Source organism: Neophocaena asiaeorientalis, unplaced genomic scaffold, assembly GCF_003031525.2.
Source record: "Neophocaena asiaeorientalis asiaeorientalis breed wild unplaced genomic scaffold, Neophocaena_asiaeorientalis_V1.1 scaffold175, whole genome shotgun sequence".
Classification (NCBI taxonomy): domain Eukaryota; kingdom Metazoa; phylum Chordata; class Mammalia; order Artiodactyla; family Phocoenidae; genus Neophocaena; species Neophocaena asiaeorientalis.
In genome coordinates this window covers 2,824,155-2,843,448 of record NW_020175390.1, presented here as the reverse complement: position 1 = coordinate 2,843,448, position 19,294 = coordinate 2,824,155, and the positions used below count along the sequence as shown (strand labels likewise).

General features: G+C 33.9%; 1 protein-coding gene across 2 annotated transcripts in view; it reads left to right on the top strand.

Annotated features, from left to right (window-relative positions):
• Positions 1-18,999, top strand: part of CDH9 (cadherin 9) — a 78,185-nt gene extending 59,186 nt beyond the window's left edge. For both annotated transcript variants that reach the window (XM_024765772.1, XM_024765773.1), the window contains 5 exons: positions 8,945-9,081; positions 9,576-9,697; positions 14,010-14,127; positions 14,210-14,461; positions 18,512-18,999. In XM_024765772.1, coding sequence (XP_024621540.1) covers positions 8,945-9,081; positions 9,576-9,697; positions 14,010-14,127; positions 14,210-14,461; positions 18,512-18,999 — 1,117 coding nt within the window. The remainder of the gene's footprint in view (positions 1-8,944; positions 9,082-9,575; positions 9,698-14,009; positions 14,128-14,209; positions 14,462-18,511) is intronic.
• The last annotated feature ends 295 nt before the right edge of the window (positions 19,000-19,294 follow it).

Here is a 19,294-nt window from a genome sequence, read left to right as displayed (position 1 = left end):
CTGACCCTGGAAGTGACCTTTTGTAGTAGATGTCCCATGTGCCCCAGCAGTGCACTCCCCTCTAGTCACCAGAGCTATATCCTCTAGGGGTGCCCTCATGTGGCCTGCATGGTTCTTCTGTTGAGGCAGATTGAGTATTGCAGATGGTCTGGTAGGAGTGGCTGGTCCCAGGTCTAGTTGGTTACCAGGCTCTGCCTTGTGTGGAGGCTGCAGGCTACTGGGTCTCAAGGGGCAGGGTGACATGGTAGCTGGCTCTGGGGCCCCAGATATCCTGGGGCTATTACTGGCCCACAGGTGGGCAGAGTTGGTGACTGGGGTGATTGTGGGGCCAGGGATCCTGAATTTCATGTCAGCCTGTTGTTGGACAGAGTGAGGTCCCAGGGGATCCCTGGACTGGTGTCTGCCCACAAGTGGGTGATGTTGGGTACTGTGGCTAGTTCTGGGCACTAGTGGCAGAGCTGGGTCTTGGAGTCTCTGGTTTCAGGGACCAGGGGCTCCAGAGTTGGTGCCAGCCTTCTGTGGGGTAGGGATGGGGCCCAGGGGGTCCTAGGGCTTGTGCCTGCCCACTGGCTGATGAGGCTGGTCCCAGGGCAAGTGCCAGCCCACTGGTGGGTGAAGCATGTTAGTACACCTATTAAAATATCCCCAAAATCGTCCCCCAAAGTTTCCTAATTCCCCTTTGTAATACTTCCCTCACATACATCCTGGAACCAAACCCTGTTCCCAGGCAAACAATGAACTACTTTATGGCAATATAGATTAAATTTGATTGGATTTTCTTGACTTTATACAAATGAAATCATACAGTATTTATTCTCTTCTGTCCAACTTCTTTCATTTAGCGTAACTATCTTGAGATTTTCCATATTGTTGTGTGCATTAATAGTTTAATTTTCTAATTGCTGAATAGTATTCCAAAGTGTGGAAATACCACAATTTGCTTATCTGTTCATTGCTTATCTGTACTTATTCATTGATATTTTGAGTTGTTGCAAATACTTGGATATTATAATACATTTATACACATTTGTATATAAGTACACATACAAATATTTGTGTATCAGTATTTGTATAGTTACATGCATTCACTTTTCTAGAGTAAATATCTAGGAGGGTTATGATTGGAACATGTGGTGGTTATATGTCTAACTTTTAAAATGGTTATACAATTTTAAATTCCTATCAGCATGTGTGATGGTTCCAATTTCCCTACATCCTCACCAACCCTTGGTACTGTCAACTATTTTAATTTTAGCCATTCTAATAGATGTATAATAATATCTCCATTACCTTTATGGCTAATGATGTTGAGCATTTTTTTCATGTTTATATGTCACCAATATATGTTTTTTGATGAAGTGTCTATTCAAAATTTGCCTAAATTTTACTGGGTTATGTCTTTGTTATTGATTTGAAGACACACACACACACACACACAAACACACACAAACACACACACACTGGATACAAGTCCTTTATCAGAAATATGATTTGCAAATATATTCTCCCCAAGTCAGTGGATTGTATATCCATTTCCTTAAAGTGACTTTCAAAAAGCAAAAATTCTCAATTTTAATAAAATCCAGTTTATTAACTTTTAAATTTATGGATGAAGCTTTTAGTGTCTTATATAGGAAGCATCTGCCTAATTTCAAAATTCTCATTCTATTTTTTTTTTCATGTAGGAGATTTATTGCTTTTAGTCATATTTATATCTATGATTCATTTTAAGTTAATTTTTATATGGTGTGAGTTATGGATCAAAGTTTTTTTTTATATATGGTTAGTTTACATTGGAAATGCAATGTTTCCTGCACCATTGGTTGAAAAGACTATACTTTTCACTGAATAAACTTTGTACATTTGTTAAAGCTCAATTGTTTACATAAGTATGAAACTAACTCTGGACTCTCTCTTCTATTCCAATTATATATTTATCTATGTTTACAAAAATGGCACACTGTTGTATAGCTTTATAAAAAAATTCTGTAAATTAGGTAGTATTCGTCATTTAACTTTTTTTTTTTTCTACCTGAAGTTGCTTGGTAATTCTAGGCCCTTTACATTTTCATATATCAACTGCTATAAAAGGGTCTCCTGAAATTTTCATTGGGATTGTGTTGAGTCCATTGATCAATGTAGGCAGAATAACTTAATGATATTGAATATATTAATCCATATACAATGTGCATTTCTCCACTCATGGAGGGTTTTTTCAGCCATGTTTTGTGGTTTTATGTCTACATATCAAGAACATATTTTATATTTTTTGTTGCTTTATTGCACTGGCAAGAACGTCCAGGACAATGCTAAATAGAAGTGATAAGAAGAGAAGTCCTTTCCTTCCTCCTTGTCTTATGAAGAAATTAGTTTTTCATTATTAAGTATGATGCTGTTAGTCAATTTCTGCTTTTGTATTTAAAATATGTTCCTTATAGAATCATATAGCTGTGTTTTGCTTTATTGCTCAGTGTAACATTCTGTTCCTTTTAATTGTGATGTTCAGACCATGTATATTTAATGTGACTATTGATACTATTAGGTTTAATTAATCATCTTGCTATTTGTTTTCTTATTGCTCAATCTTTGTTTCATCTTATTTTCTGCTTTCTTTGGATTAATACTGTATTTTATTTTGCATTACTTTTTATTTCTTTTTTTTATGTTATCACTCATTTCTTTTTTTTTTTGCTGGGTATAGAATTTTAGATTGAGGGTAGTTTTTTTTTTTTTTTTCTAGCTCTATAGTAAAGATTTTTCACTGCCTTTATGTTTATTTTTTCTCTTTGTAACTTAGTTGTTCCTTAGGATGCATTTAAATTTTGTCACTGGTTTTAAGCAATTTGATTACGATGTGATTTTCTATAACATGCTTCATATATTTTGTACTTGAAGTTTATTAAGCTTCTTGGATCTGTGAGTTTATGAGTTTTCTCAAACTTGGAAAACTTTTCAACCACTCTTTCTTCAATAATTTTACCCTACCCTCCTCTCTTTTAGATCATTTAATTATGTCAGGTGTCTTGAAAGTGCAACACAGCTCACTGGTGCTCTAATTTTTAATCCCCCCACCTTAATCATTTAAAATATTTCCCATTCATCTTCAAGTTTACTATTTTTTTTCTTGCAATATCTAACCTGCTTTAATTCCATCAGAGTATAATTTTCAACTCACAGACTGTAGCTTCTCCTCTAGAAGTTCTATGGAAGATATATATCTATATCTATCTATTTATCCATCTATATCTGTATTATTTCCTTAACCTTTCCTCTAGTTAAATATAGAGAATGCATTTTAAATAACTTTTAAAATACCACTGTCAGCTAATTCTGTCAACCGTGTCATTTCTGGGTTAGTTTCTTTTTTTTTTTTTGGTGGTACGTGGGCCTCTCACTGTTGTGGTCTCTCCCGTTGCGGAGCACAGGCTCCGGACGCGCAGGCCCAGCGGCCATGGCTCACGGGCCCAGCCGCTCCGCGGCACGTGGGATCTTCCCGGACCAGGGCATGAACCCGTGTCCCCTGCATCGGCAGGTGGACTCTCAACCACTGCGCCACCAGGGAAGCCCTGGGTTAGTTTCAATTGACAGATTTTTCTTTGCAGTCACATTTCCCATTTTTGCTTACCTGTGATTTTTGACTGCCTGACAAATATTGTGTTTATGCTGTGTTAACTGTGTGATAGCTTTTCATTTCTATAAATACTATTGATCTGTGTTCAGATGTGTGGCTAAGTTACTTGAAACAGCTTAAACCTTTTGGCCCTTGCTTTAGTGGCCCTTTGTCTAGATCTAATTTTGCCCCATAAATCAAGTAAGACATTTCTGAAATTCTACCAAAGCCCCATGAGTTATGAGTTTTCTACTTTGGCTGATGGGAATTATTTCCAGACACAAGCCAGTTCAATTGTGCTCCCTCTGGCCCTTATAATTGGTTACACCTATGGCTTCATTTTATCTGCTCTCATGCATGCTCTGATTAGCACTCAGCTGAAGAGTTGAGCAGGATCCTCTTAATATTTCTGTGGCTCTCTCTCTGTGAAGTCCTCTGCCCAGCAAATTCTACCCACCTTGGTCTCCCTGGACTCTCAGCATTATCTCCTGAATTCAAGGGATTGACAGGCTCCATCTGGGCTCCCACTTCCTGCATTATTGTTTAGAAACCCTCCCAGGCAGCAGCCAGTTTTGAGGATCACATCATTTCTTCCTCTTTTCTAAGGAATTACCCTCTCTGTCTCCTGGTATCCAATGCTTCAAAAATAATTGTTTCATATATTTTTTTTATTTGGACTTTAGTGGGTTTTGGCAGGGTGTGTGTGTGTGTGGTAAATCCAGCCCCTGTCATTTTATATTTGAAGAGGACATTCAAAATATCATTTGAACATGTTTTTGATAATATAATTGTAGCCATTCATTTTAGAAAAAATGGATTGCATAGGTAATTTTGTAGCAAATAAGACATCTATAATTCTCCCCTCAGTAGATACTCCAGTGCTATTTATTCTACTTCCATCAAGTACTTCATCTTTTAAACAGTTTATCAATCTATTTTTTTAATTAAGTAGAGCTTATATAATATATATGGGTTTATGTATTTTACTAATTGTGAATATTTGCTAATGTCATTACAGTTCTTGATAAACTTCTATTGTATAGATAACATACTATCATGTAGGTAATGCATCACTGATGAAAATTTAGATTGTCTGGAGATATATATCTGACAATTTCCTCATGATACAATTTTAGGAGAAAAATTTCTTGATCAGAGACTGATAGTAAAACTTGCAACCTTGCTTTATGGTATATAAAAGTGGCTAATACCTTTTTAAGTCCATAGCTCTTCCAGAAATATTTACTTTTTATAGGGTACTCAAGTCTTGAAAAAACAATGAGCAGTAGTTTTACCTGTAAAATCTCAAGAATTATGACAAAGGGAAGAAAAATATTTGGAGAACAAATGAATCTGAAATTATGTTCCTAAAATTATACTGTCAGGTCTGACAAAATATAAGGCCATGCCTGAAAATATAACATTAGACTGATTCCTGTTAGCATAAAAATGTATGCAAAAAAAAAAAGCTTCAGATATTCAATTATAGTGTGAAAAACAGCAATAATTCAACAAGGAGACAACATTATAATATTTAACTCTTTCGTTTGCTCTGATAGCATTTAGAAGGATGACTGATCCCCAGAGCAGAAACAGGCTATGATAAACATCATGGAACATTTTCCAGGGAAAGTTTGGGAAGTAATTCTCACCCACCAGTAAATCTGTTCAACAAACATATTTTCTGAAACACATCTGCCACTTGCAACATAAGATTATGGTTACAATTAGCAGCTGTTGTCAGCTCCACTTCACCTCATTAGTAATCATGGATTTCCTAAGTTATAGGGTTGATTATAGCTTTACAGGTTCTGAAAGAACATGTTGTCTCATTTCACACCAATTTTATGCTCAACATATTTAAAGGTTCAACGAATTTTAGAAGAAATCAGTTCTACCGCAGTCAAATAGAGAAGTAAATACAAAACAAACTTGCTGGTGAGAAATTTAGTTATGTCACCATAAAATGTACATGATTCCACCATAAACTGGAATAAGTGCCTTCATATGTACCAGTACTTCTTTAATATTTGCTTGATTTTATTAGAGTAAAATAATAGTAATTTTAAAATCATGTCAATAATATTTGGAAAAAAATAAAGGTTTGAACTATTTGTTGAAGCAGTATAGCCATTCTCAAGGAAGGTTTCATAGTTTGTAGCTAGAAAACACATTTATGGAAAGCAGTAGCTGGAAAGGAATGAGCAAACTCATAGCCTAATTATATTGACTTAGTGGAAGATGTACCTGGAATTCAGGAAAGGAAAAGGAATACTATCTTTGATGTATTCCTACATATTACTGATTTGTTCTGGTGTAATTTAATTTACATGTTTTTTTGTAGTAGGTGAAAATATAGGGATCTGCTATGTGTTTAATTCTTAATTGTAGAGCTTAAAAAACAAACAAACTAGAACCAGAGTTCAGCTTCCACAGTGTCAGCTCACTTGTGATCTTTTTACCTTGTTATTTTTGCTGCCTATGTGATTGGCTCCTGTTTCTGCAAAACATATTCATTCAAAAAATTATGCCAATGATCTTTTTTAAAACTTATTGTTATAAATTCAATATAATGAGATCAATAAAGTATTGTTTTAATAAGCCATCTGCTGGGATATAGAGACAGTTTTGTCTCGCGTTATGTGTTTATCAGCCTCTTTTTGGTCATTTGTTGTAATCCAGTGTACTTATTATTAATAGGTAAACCAGAACATCCTATTCTGTGTTGAAAATAGAGCACTGGCTGATAAATAAATGAAAATTATCTCTGGGCTTTGAAAAACTGCAAGAAATCATTTGCAGTGGGGCAAATTTATAAATACAGATCTGGAAGTTTGCAGTGTTAATGTTAAAGTGAACTATTTAAAAATCATCAAAGTGACTCTCCTTCATGAATTATTAACTTGAAAACAGTGCTTTTCAAGGTTGAACCTAAGAGTAGGGCAGCCAGAAACACAGGCCTATTTTGATCCCACATAAGCTCAAAGTGAATCAAAGCTAGATTTGTATAATGTTAGAATTGTTAACTATTCCTCAATCATAGAAATCTCCATGCTAATCTCTAGGGCATGTAGCAATGGGTAAAAAGCGATTTTTATTTTACTTCTGATCTTTGATGCAAGTGATAGGAAGGAATCCAAGATCTATTCAGCGATAAGCAGATAATGGTTAACTACTGACCTTTCCAACAATGGAGATAAATATATACAGGTGAATATTATGAATTGAGATTCATTCAACACATAGATGTGGTTATGTGGTTATGCTCTTTTATTTGCTTTCTTTGTGTTCCTTTTAGGATTGTTTGTATTCATAAGCAGAATTTGGTGTAAGTACTTCAGGAAAAAAACCCCATTTTTTAAATGTTCCAATGTTTCTCAGGCCACATTAGGAACTAAATTGTAGGAGGATTGAAACCTAGACATAGGAAACACTCTATTATCTTTTGTCTTAGCACTATTTAAGCAATAAAAATTAAAAAGAGAAAATTTCATATGACTTTTATTCTTGATCTTAGCACACTAATGAGTATTTTAAAAAATAAGAACTTTCTCAGATCCTTGTCTGACAATGAATGCTTAGTTAAAACTCAACATAACTTTTGCTTCTAGGAAATATATACACTACTATGCATTTTTATATAATTATTTTTATATTCAGGTTTAAAATTTTTCTCTATTTACTTAGGATTTCCCACCCCAGAAGGATAGTTAATCTTGGGCAGCGACCATATGTCACATGAGTTTTTTTTTTCTAAATCCCCAAATTCTTTTTATAGCAACCATGTAGAAAAATTACAATCATAATTATTGCAAAAATAAGGGAATACTACCATTTTCATGTAGCTCTATTGTACACTGCACAACACTTCCAAAGGATAACAAGGTGAATGTCCTGGTTTCATATTTTGGGAGTGAGGTACAGGAAGAAATCTGAGACCAACTATGCTAAGATTTTAGCTATTTTATCTTTGAGATGAAATCTAATATATACACATGTAATATGTATATTTTCCACATGCCCAAATACTCACTTTGAAGCAGTATTTTTGAGTTTGAAACAATAATTTTACAAAATTTAGCAGAAAGTAAATTAGGTAAGCACCATCATATACTATATTAAGTTGTTAAAATTTTTGAAATCTGAGTTTACTAACGGATCCCTTAAATTAAGCACAGTCCTTATAATAATGGACTAAGTCACATTTTATTAAAATAACCCAAAGAAATCATCGAATTTAGATAAATGTACTTTTATCCAATATTTTAAAAATTGCCAATGTTTCACAATGTTTAGAAACCTAAATGTCTATTTTTTGTCCAAGTCAGTGCCTGATAGTGGATATATTTAGGATTTATAATGGGAGTCGTTAATTCCCAATTCACCAGATTAAAAGGGAGTTCATTTGCTAAGTGTCTTTAATAGAAACCTAGAAAAATGAGGATGCCACCAGATGCTGATTAGTCTGTTAGTTCTCTTGTCATTGTTGCTCCTTCGGCTGTCCTTATTCTAACCAGTTTATCCCATGGTCTTAACCTTGCTATACAAAGCCTTATCTATGGACTTTACAACATGGGATTCACCTAAGAGTTTTTTAGAAATGCAGAATAACAGTTCCCACACTAGACTTACTGAATCAGAATTCCCATGTGACTCATCTGACTCATCTGAACATTAATGTTTGAGACACAATTAGATTCCTACATGGCTCAATTAAACACTCAGCAGCAGAAATCTCAAACATGCAAAAATGGTAGCTAGTACATCTGTGGTTCTTTGTCATTTCAGTTTTTATTTGGAAAAGGCTAAAGGGAGAGATTGGAGGAAGACCTTTGATTCAGCTGAAATGATCTTTGAATAGAGAACCATTCAAGAGCCATGTATTTTACAACAGCCTCTGCATATTCACTTATAAGGACTCTGTGGACACATGTTTTTATGTGTTATTTTCAACATAATTTCAATTTATCCAATGCAATTGACTCTATCAACTTTAATATGACTTTAATATGTCTCAAGCACTGCAATAGGTCTATGATAGGATAAATTAATCAAGTGACAATTAAAAACTCACTTAAAAGCTGCCACAAGGATTCATGAGTATAACTAAGGACTCTGAAGTACACATATCATAGAACAGTAATAATGAAAACAGCCAACTACATCAAATTATCTAAATGACAATTACATTAAATAAAAATTCAAGAAAATTATCGGTATTTTACTTGTCATATTTATCAGACCATCATGTGAACTGCCTATAACTTTAAGAAATGGTAGATGAATTAATAACTTTAAAACAATGCCTGAAATTATGAGTCTCTTTTCTGCTAGATACTCTGTTGATCGGCATTCGGATATGGACCGGATTTTCAGTATTCACTCAGAAAATGGTTCTATTTTCACTTTGAAGCCTCTTGACCGGGAGTCAACCCCTTGGCATAACATCACCATTACAGCCACAGAGATAAGTAAGTTGGAAATACATCCACCTGAACACATTATTTTTCACCAAAATAGTAAAACAATAGCATTAGGTAGACTCTTTTACTTGAGTGGAATGAATTTCCACTCTTGCTGAATTAATTCTCTCAGCAAGAGCTGAGAGAAATGATTTAGAATGTGTTGGATTTTTAAATTACTTTAATGATTATCAAATATTCATTTTATTTTAAACTTGATTTTCTTTTACATCTCACTGTAGGATAAAAATATAATCTAACCTCATAAAAATAATCAGTCTAAGAAAATTATCTCTTACAAATAATATTCACTCTCAATTATATTCTCCTCTTTCTGTCATGCTCTTCATCTGAACCGTGTAAGAAAGCTGAGATATCCATCAGCAATCCAATCAAGAAATGAACACCCCAGAAATGATCTGTTGCTAAGTTACAAACGGGGCAAGCAATATCACTACTACTCTGTAAATGAGACTGAAATCTTACACATGTTCTCATTGCAGATAACTCAAAACAAAGTAGCCGCATTCCTGTTTTCATCAGAATTCTGGATATAAATGACCATGCTCCAGAACTTGCCATGTACTATGAAACATTTGTCTGTGAAAATGCAAAACCTGGGCAGGTAAGTTATTATAAACTTAAAAAAAAATTTTCTCTTCACAAAGGCAGATGACACTACATTAATTTACTTGCACATTTTTTTTCATGCAAACTATTGTCAGTCTTCCTTGTCACTTGTTTATCTCTCCTTACCAAAAAAATCACAATAATCTTAAAAAGATGATTTTTTAAATATTTTATAATCTATGATATAATAGGAAAAATTATAATATATGCTTTAATTTATAGACTAGGTACATAATGAATATCACATATATAAAAATTTCCTACCTGGATTCATAATCATACTGATACTGAGCTATAATCATGAATAGAATGAACATACATTATTAAATAAAACATGAAGTATGAAAATAAAATTGTTGTGTTAATATAAAGGAAATCATAATAATTGTCTTGCTGATTACATTTTGCTACTTTGAGTTGCTCAATCAGGACATTTTGGTTTGAGACAAGTTATATTTTGTTTCTGATTTTTTGACTTTAATATTAGTGAGATAAAAAAGTGTACAAGAGTTAAAAACTCCTCTTATAAAGTAATATTTCAGGTATCTCTAAAGTAATTTTAAGAAAATGCAGAATATGTTCATTTTTTACACTAATACAGTATTTTACAAATACAAATAATGTATTTTACAAATACAAACTACTTAAATGTTATTGAAAGAAATTTTAACGAGTTATTTAGATATTTCCTTGAGGAAAAAGTATGTAGATGGTAAGAATCATATATAATTCTATCATGTTCTTTTAATATAGAAAATAAAGTGAAATATAGTCTTTCTTCTATTCCAGTAGAGATTATAATGAACTGAATATTTCTGCCCCCTCAGAATTCATATGTTGAAGCCCTATCCCCCAGTGTGGCTGTATCATCTGAAGATGGGGGTCTCTAAGGAAGGAATTAAGGTTAAATGAGGTCATAAAGTGGGGCTCTGATCTGACAGTATTAGTGTCCATTAAAGAAGAGACACCAGAGAGATCACCCTCTATTGTCATACACATGATCAAAGGAAAGGCTATGTGAAGATGTAGCAAGAAGGAAGCTGTCTGAAAGCAAGGAAGAGACCTCTCACTAGAAGCCCACTATGCTGATACACTGATCTTGGTCTTCCAACCTTCAGAATTGTGAGAAAATAAATTTTTACTATATAAGCCATTCAGTATATGGTGTTTTGTTATGGCAGCTCAAGCAGACTAAGAAAGAGGTACATACCACATTCCACTTACATACACAGAAATACAAATGAAGTTTTTATTTTCTTTTCACCAGCAAAGAATCACTACACAGTTATTTGGATTAAAAATTGTTTTCCTGGGCTTCCCTGGTGGCGCAGTGGTTGAGAGTCCACCTGCCAATGCAGGGGACAAGGGTTCCTGCCCCGGTCCGAGAAGATCCCACATGCCGCGGAGCGGCTAGGCCCGTGAGCCATGGCCGCTGAGCCTGCGCGTCCGGAACCTGTGCTCCGCAACGGGAGAGGCCACAGCAGTGAGAGGCCCGCGTACCGTAAAAAAAAAAAAAAAAATTGTTTTCCTTTTTTCACTTCGTAACAAGTAATGGGCATATTCTCAGTTCGATTATTTTTAATTTGCTGCTTACTTTTCAGAGCATAGCTACACATTAGTTAGCTTATTCAACTACCCATTTATTAATGGAAATTTGGTTTACCACCAAAATGTTACTCTAGCAGACAGCACTACAGTGAGCATTATAATACATGTATAGTTGTATACCACCTGGAATCATTTTTCTTTGATGAAATCTTCAAAGAAGAAATAAATTTTATCTATAAATACTCATCAATGCTTCCAAATAGTGCTCAGAATATGTTATATACCTAGTAATAACTTCCACCAAATGTGTATAATTGCTCATTTATTGGGCAACACTAAATTTTAAATACTATCTACCAATATGTAAAATCTCATAATAATTTTTTTTTTTTTTTTGCGGTACGCGGGCTTCTCACTGTTGTGGCCTCTCCCATTGTGGAGCACAGGCTCTGGACGCGCAGGCTCAGCGGCCATGGCTCACGGGCCCAGCCGCTCCACGGCATGTGGGATCTTCCCAGACCGGGGCACGAACCCGTGTCCCCTGCATCGGCAGACAGACTCTCAACCACTGCGCCACCAGGGAAGCCCTCATAATAATTTTAACATGAATTCCTCCAAAATTATTGAGGCTAAACATTTTATAGCTATATTAGTTTCCCAAGGCTACCATGACAAATTTACACAAACTAGATAGCTTGAAACAACAGAAATGTATTCTCTGACACGGTTCTGGAGGCTAGAAGTCCAGAATCAATGTGTCAGCAGGTTCATGCTCTCTCAGAAGGCTTTAGGGGAGGATCCTTCCTTGCCACTTCCTAGCCTCTGTGTTTGCTGGTGGTTCTTAGTGTTCCTTGGTTTGTGGACCCAAATTACTCCAATCTCTGTCTCCATTGTTATATGATATTATTTCTGTATCTCTATTTGTGTCCATATTTCCCTCTTTTTGTGAGAACTCCATTCACTGGATTAGGGTCCACCCTAATTCGGTATGACCTCATCTTAACTTGATTACATCTGCAAAGAGCTTATTCCAAATAAAGTCACAACACAGGTACTGGGGATTAGGTCTTAAACATATAATTTGAAGGCACACAAGTCAACTGATAATAGCCTGTAGATATTCTTTACTTATTTATCTATTAGCATGCTTTTTTATTGTTTCATGTGAGTTATTTATATATTACAAAATTAATATTTGATGATAAAGTATAATTGATATTAACTAATTAAAATTCTTTTAATATATACTACTGCTATTAACATGTCTATGTCATTGTTCATATAATCGGAAAACAATTTTCCTGTTAAAATCAACAAGGTTAAAAATAAAACATAATATAGATGTCAAGCTACTGATATATATTCTCTCTTAAAATATGTTTAAACAATGGCTCATCTAATCATTTCAAGAACTCAGAGTCATACAATGAAAGGATCGATGATGTTTATGATTAAAATATTACTAAATATTTGTTACATTATTGCTATTCTGGAACAGAAGTTTGAGCAAGAATATTAGATCTTATATAAGTTTTTCTATGTCATGTGCCAATCTTGTAAGGAGAAAAATCATATCAAGTTTATATTAATAATTATGCACTTTCAGAAGTATTGTATAAAGAAACATAAGGTTACATGTGTCTCTGTCAGTAAAATGAACAAAATTATGGTTAATATCAAAGAGGAAAAAGTATTAACTAGTGAGTATGCAGGTTGGTATGGCCATAGAAGATACACAATAACCAAAACAATGGATACATTAAACTACCGTGAAATTCTAATAATTCTTCATCACAGAATGTTAGACTATTATACCTGGAAGTGGTGCCACTATTTGTTTTTGTAGAAGAGAAGTTTGAAAGTAATGGTAATTAAATGACTGTAATTATAAATCACACAGACGGCAGACCCAGGACTGGAAAACAGGCACCCTGATGTGTAGCTCTGTGTTTTATCCACAATAAAATGCTCAGTGGAATTTTTCTGCCCAACCTGTCATTTGCTGCTCCATCTTCACACTATGGTACACCTCTGACCTACAGGGAGCACAGCGGAGAGGTGCTATAATTTCTCAAATTCAACAATGATTTTACAAAACTTTAGAAGCATTTATTTGTATATTCTTCTAAACTTTGCAAATACCATTAAAAAGAAGAGCAAACAATTTGAATAAAGTATTCAATATGATTGTAATTATGGTGCCCCACAGCTTTAAAATCTTCTCCTTTCTCATATTATATGGCATATTGCTCATATTCCCAAAGCTATATTTATAGTTTCCTTAATCTCCAGGAGTGGTTGTGCTAAGCACTTTTGTTTTTTTTTTAAAAAAAACACCTCTGTTATGTCCTTTGCCTTTGAAACAATCATTATCTCGGGGAGGCAACATATTGGTAACCAATTCATAATAAAATGGGCTGGTAGTATATATTAACAATGTTAAAAGACAAAAGACTGGCGTGATCAAATTTTTCTTTTCTTCTCTTGGATACTACAGTGGCCAGGAATCAGATAATGATCCATAGAGGTGCTCTGCAAACTGATACTTGATGGGCATTTTTCATTCTTCATTAAATAAGTTACATTAGACAGAACTACAAAAAAAATCTTGGCAAAATTTTCTGAAAATGGAATTTTTTGTTTAATTTCAGTATTTAATTTCAGTGATATATTTAAAGCTCAAACACTGATTTAAAATGTCTTGTAATAACAAGAGTTGATTTGTGTGCTCTATTTAATTAATTTTTCTTTGGTTTTAGTTGATTCAGACTGTCAGTGTCATGGACAAAGATGATCCTCCCCGAGGCCACAAATTCTTCTTTGAACCAGTGCCAGAATTTCCCCTCAATCCGAACTTCACCATTGTAGATAATAAAGGTACAGAACATTTTTGAAGACAAATATTATGAAACCTTAAGAGGCAAAATTTTAAAACTGGTCTGACTTTTTGTTTTTGCAGATAATACAGCAGGAATCATGACTCGAAAAGATGGGTATAGCCGCAACAAAATGAGCACGTATCTGCTGCCAATTTTAATCTTTGACAATGATTATCCAATCCAAAGCAGCACTGGCACACTCACCATTCGTGTGTGTGCCTGTGATAATCAAGGTAACATGCAGTCCTGCAATGCCGAGGCCTTGGTCCTCTCTGCTGGCCTGAGCACGGGAGCTCTCATCGCTATCCTTCTCTGTGTCGTCATACTACTTGGTAAACTATGCCCCTGAAAGATATGCCCCTGAGATATGCTCATTCAACTCAAGGAATTCTCTCCCTCATTACCCAGTGATTGCACACTGAAAAGCACTCTTCTTTAGAGCTAACGGCTGAAAATTTTAACTTGTTATTAAAATTGTTCTTCCAATTGAAAAACAATTGAGTTTTTGACTGTGGATAGTTCTAGCTTTAAAGAGACCGAAAACAAGGATATAATAGTTAGTGATATATACGTATATTTTAAAATATGTTTTATATTTATAGTGTTTAGTGTTAACTAAGATCGTCCCATTTCTAAGGACATTTCATTTAATAATTGATTTAATTTTCATATCAACTCTATAAGGTAAATGCTTTTATTCTTCTACAGAAAGGTTAGATAACTTACACAAAGTCACTCATTCAGAAAGTGTTTTAACTAGCATTAAAACCCAGATTATTCTATTTCAGAATCCACCTTTCTAAGCATTATCCTCAAAACAAAAGACTACTTTACAAATAATATTCCTAACAAATACTAAGTTATGTATATCATAAATGGAATTGGCCAGTGCATTTAACTTGTCACAGTAAGATAAACTTTTTTTTCATAAAATTTGTTAAATGTAGGCACAACACACCAAATTAAATTTTAAGCTCATTTCTTAAAATATCACTATGGCATTGTGGTCATACCTACTCCAGCAATATTTTCTAAATAAAGTCATGCTTCCAAGTGCAAATGCTTTCTTTGAGCATGCCCTAACAGGACAATGATTTAATTCAATTAAACAGTTGTTCCACTGTAACACATTCCCCCCAAACTTGTTTCCATCAAATATTCATCCAAAATGAATGCTTAGGGCAGGAGAGCTAGCCAAATTTATGTCCCAATGCTCATATGTGCTGGCTCCTTTTCACTGCAAATCCTCTCAGGCTATCTGGATAAAATCCCTTTGGCCAGATATTCTTGCAGGACTTCAGTGGGGAACTGATGAAAGTGAGGGGAAAACATTTGTCTCAGTTATGATGATCCAACTATTTAGAAAAACATTTTTCGTAAGATGGTTTAGAACTTAACACACTACTACCATCAGCAGCAGCAGCAGTCCACATCTCCACCTGCTGCTAGAAAGTTCAACTCCTCCATAAAATATTTTTGTATCCTCATGGAGATTAAATGTTGGCTTACGCTTTTAACTAAGTGCTACTGATATCATATTGCTTTATTTGCTCAAATAGTTCTACTTTCCTAATTTAGGACAATATGGAAATATGTATATTTCAAATTTGATTTTTTAATTTCAATATTAATATAACACATACTAACACATAAAGACATGCATGCATACATGAGGGAACATAATCCACCCAAAAAGATAGGAATAGGTTTAGATATTATAACATTATCCAACTAAATTAGATAATATTTTTCTCTACGCAGAAATCCTAGAAGGCTTCTTTTATTCTGAAAAGTCTGCCATCTTTCTGCCCCAGGAAATATAGAAGGCACACAATTCCTGTATTTTACCTTCTCAATTTATTGCCTAAATGTGGAATGATTTTGTATTATTTTAGTTAAAATGGGTTTTAACTCATAAGGTTTCATTATAAAAGTTCTTTAAGCATCCTTGCTGTTATTTAACGTCTTTATACTAATGGCTGGACATAGTTTCTATATCTCTGAAGTTAGAAGAGTCTGCTTTTTGCAAAATGGTGATATAGCATGGACAATAATATTTTAGACCTATCCTGCTATACAGTTTGAAGAAACGTAATTCATAGTTTATATCTATGTTACAAGGCAAAGTAGTGGGTTAAAACCTAGGGCAGGGCTTTTTAATCTTTTTGGTTCCTTGGACACCTTTCATAGTGAAGATGAAGCTATGGACCTATTTAGAATAATAATTTAAATTTATAAAAATAAGACATGTAACACAAAAGGAAATACATTTATCCAAATTAAACAAAATACATAAAAGCAAAACGTGTTTAATTATTGTCATATGTGCTTTGTTCTAGAACAAGTCTAATGATTATTTGTAATATATCCTAACTATAATACAATATAAAGTATCTGATTTCTATTGGTTTAAAAGTCACACATACTGTTACTATCACTACAGTTTATGCTGGTATCAATAGAAAAAAATGTTAAATTCAAGTTATAGTGAAAATATAACTTTCTATATTACAGAATATAGCATTTTTTTCTACTCCTTACCTTAGTCTCTTTGAATTCTGTTCACATACACCAGATTAAAAACCTCAGTCAAGGGAAAAGAAGCAGATAATTTTGGCCTGACAAAGCAGAAAACCCTCAGAGCAGATTCTGAGGACCATTTGTGAAAGTTCATAAACATTATATTAGTTAAGAAACCCTTAAAACGATTTTACTATATGGTTGTTCTTCTATGCATAGAGAATTTATAAATTAATTCATTCAGTATTAAACTTAGAAAGAACCCTGTTTTTCTACTGCATGATTCACTAGATTTGTGGATTTCAGGTCTATGTTGGACTTAATTTATGATCATCCTTTAACAGAAGACAGTATAGATATGTCTCATTATTAATGAAAAGTTTTTTAAAATGTCTTCAACATGATTTTGAATATAGCTCGGCACCCAAAGCCTGATCTGCAGAGGTTAGTGAAGATACTTCTAATGAATCTTTTGTTTTCTTATTACCAATTAGTAAGAGCTGAGGAAAATGTATCGGCCAATATGACAATAGCATTGTATGGGCCTTAAGTGTAGTTACAGGGGCCTCAAGGGCCATGGTGAAGTGCAGTCTCAATGGAAATGAGTTTGTGTAATCTCAAAACAAAGACTGAGAAAATGAATGGTAGGTTTCTGAGGCAACATGTTCTTATTTTTCAGTGAGACTTCAGTAGTATTGACAAAACATTTAACTTCCATAAAGTAAGGAAAACCTGGTTTTTATTTCTCCCCAGAAATGTATAAGTATGCTTTTGGAAAATATCCTTTAATTCTTAACTTTCTTATGTATAAAATTATGTACTTGGTTCATTTTCTATGGAAATGTATTTTGTTGGAAATCATGTGATCTTTCTTATTGTTTTAAAATGTAATTTTTAATTTCAAAATATATTTATATTTCAAATGTTCATTGTCAAATACATGCATAATAATTTAAATTCCAGCAGTATAACAAGAAATAAGGAAGTATGTCATATGTGGGGAAGTTCATAGTTAACTTGATAACATAAGCATGTAAATAATAATACAGCATATACAGGGAGCACAATTAACATTTCAGCCCCAAAGTTTGAATGCAACTATATATCAAGGAAGTCCTCAGAAATAGGGTAATATCTGTACGATGAGAACAAGGTAAGGATGAGTTTGAGTTTTAATTTTATATTGTAGCTTATAGAGTTATATTTCAGATTTTAAGCAGGCTTTCAAAACCAGGTCAATAAAAGAAATTAACTAAACAGATGTGACATATGGGAATAGATGAGATTAGTAGCATATATGTATGTGTGTGTGTGTACATATGTATGATATATATACACATAACATATATTATACATACATATACACATGACATGCATATATGTGAGCAATACTTTGCCTGTATTCCCTTGAGTCCTTAAGATAATATTAAATTGGTACTGAACTTCTCTTGGGATAATAATGATTGTAGCTTTAGAATTTTAGTATTTTGAAACAAACATGCATTGGGGAAGAATGAGGTATTACATACTTACAGTTGGCTAAATGCATTCGCCATAATTGAAGATTTTCAGTGCCAGAGCCCCATAGGAGATTGAGTCTTGAAAGTAAATAAATGGCATTGCAATATCTGTTTCTTTATCAATATAGTACATCCAGTCACTGGCCCAAATCATCCTGTATTTGTGTAGGATAGTTACTCTTTATATCCAAATGAACTTAACACTTCTTACACCACACCAAGATCACAAATACAAAAGTGCGCTATATTAATTTAAACCCGAATCATGGAATCTCACAATTTTCTCTCTGGTTTTTTCTTCTTGTTGTTGTTGTATTTTTTTGTTTTTGTTTTTGTTAATAGTTTTAGTTGTGCTGTTTGTTGCATTGAAGAGGCAAAGAAAAAAGGAACCTTTGATAATTTCAAAAGACGATGTCCGGGACAACATTGTGACCTACAATGATGAAGGCGGCGGGGAAGAAGATACCCAAGCTTTTGACATTGGCACATTAAGGAATCCAGAAGCAAGAGAAGATAGTAAATTTAGAAGGGATGTAATGCCTGAAACAATTTTTCAGATAAGGAGGACTGTACCTCTGTGGGAAAATATTGATGTGCAAGATTTTATCCATCGAAGATTAAAAGAAAATGACTCAGACCCAAGTGCACCTCCTTATGATTCACTGGCAACGTACGCCTATGAAGGGAATGATTCCATAGCAGATTCACTCAGTTCTTTGGAATCTCCCACAGTAGATTGTAACCAAGATTACGGTTACCTCAGCGACTGGGGGCCTCGTTTTAAAAAACTTGCTGATATGTATGGGGGTGATGATAGTGACCGAGATTAAGAGTATGGTATGACTTCATGGACATCAGTGGAAGTACTCTCTTTGTTACTAGATGGAGTGGCCTGCATTCTCTTCCTTGGAGGAAAATTTTTTAAAAATCAAAATTACAAACAATACTTAGGTGTTGTCTTAGTAAAAGTTTGCTTAATCAGTAAGTTTCTGTGAATGAACACGAATGACATAGATTTTAAAAAGTAATAATAACCAGTTCACCCTCTTTGACTAACAATCTCTGAAGGAAAGTATATCACATCAATAACCGATAAAAAGTACATAAAAGGCTTTTTGTGCCTTG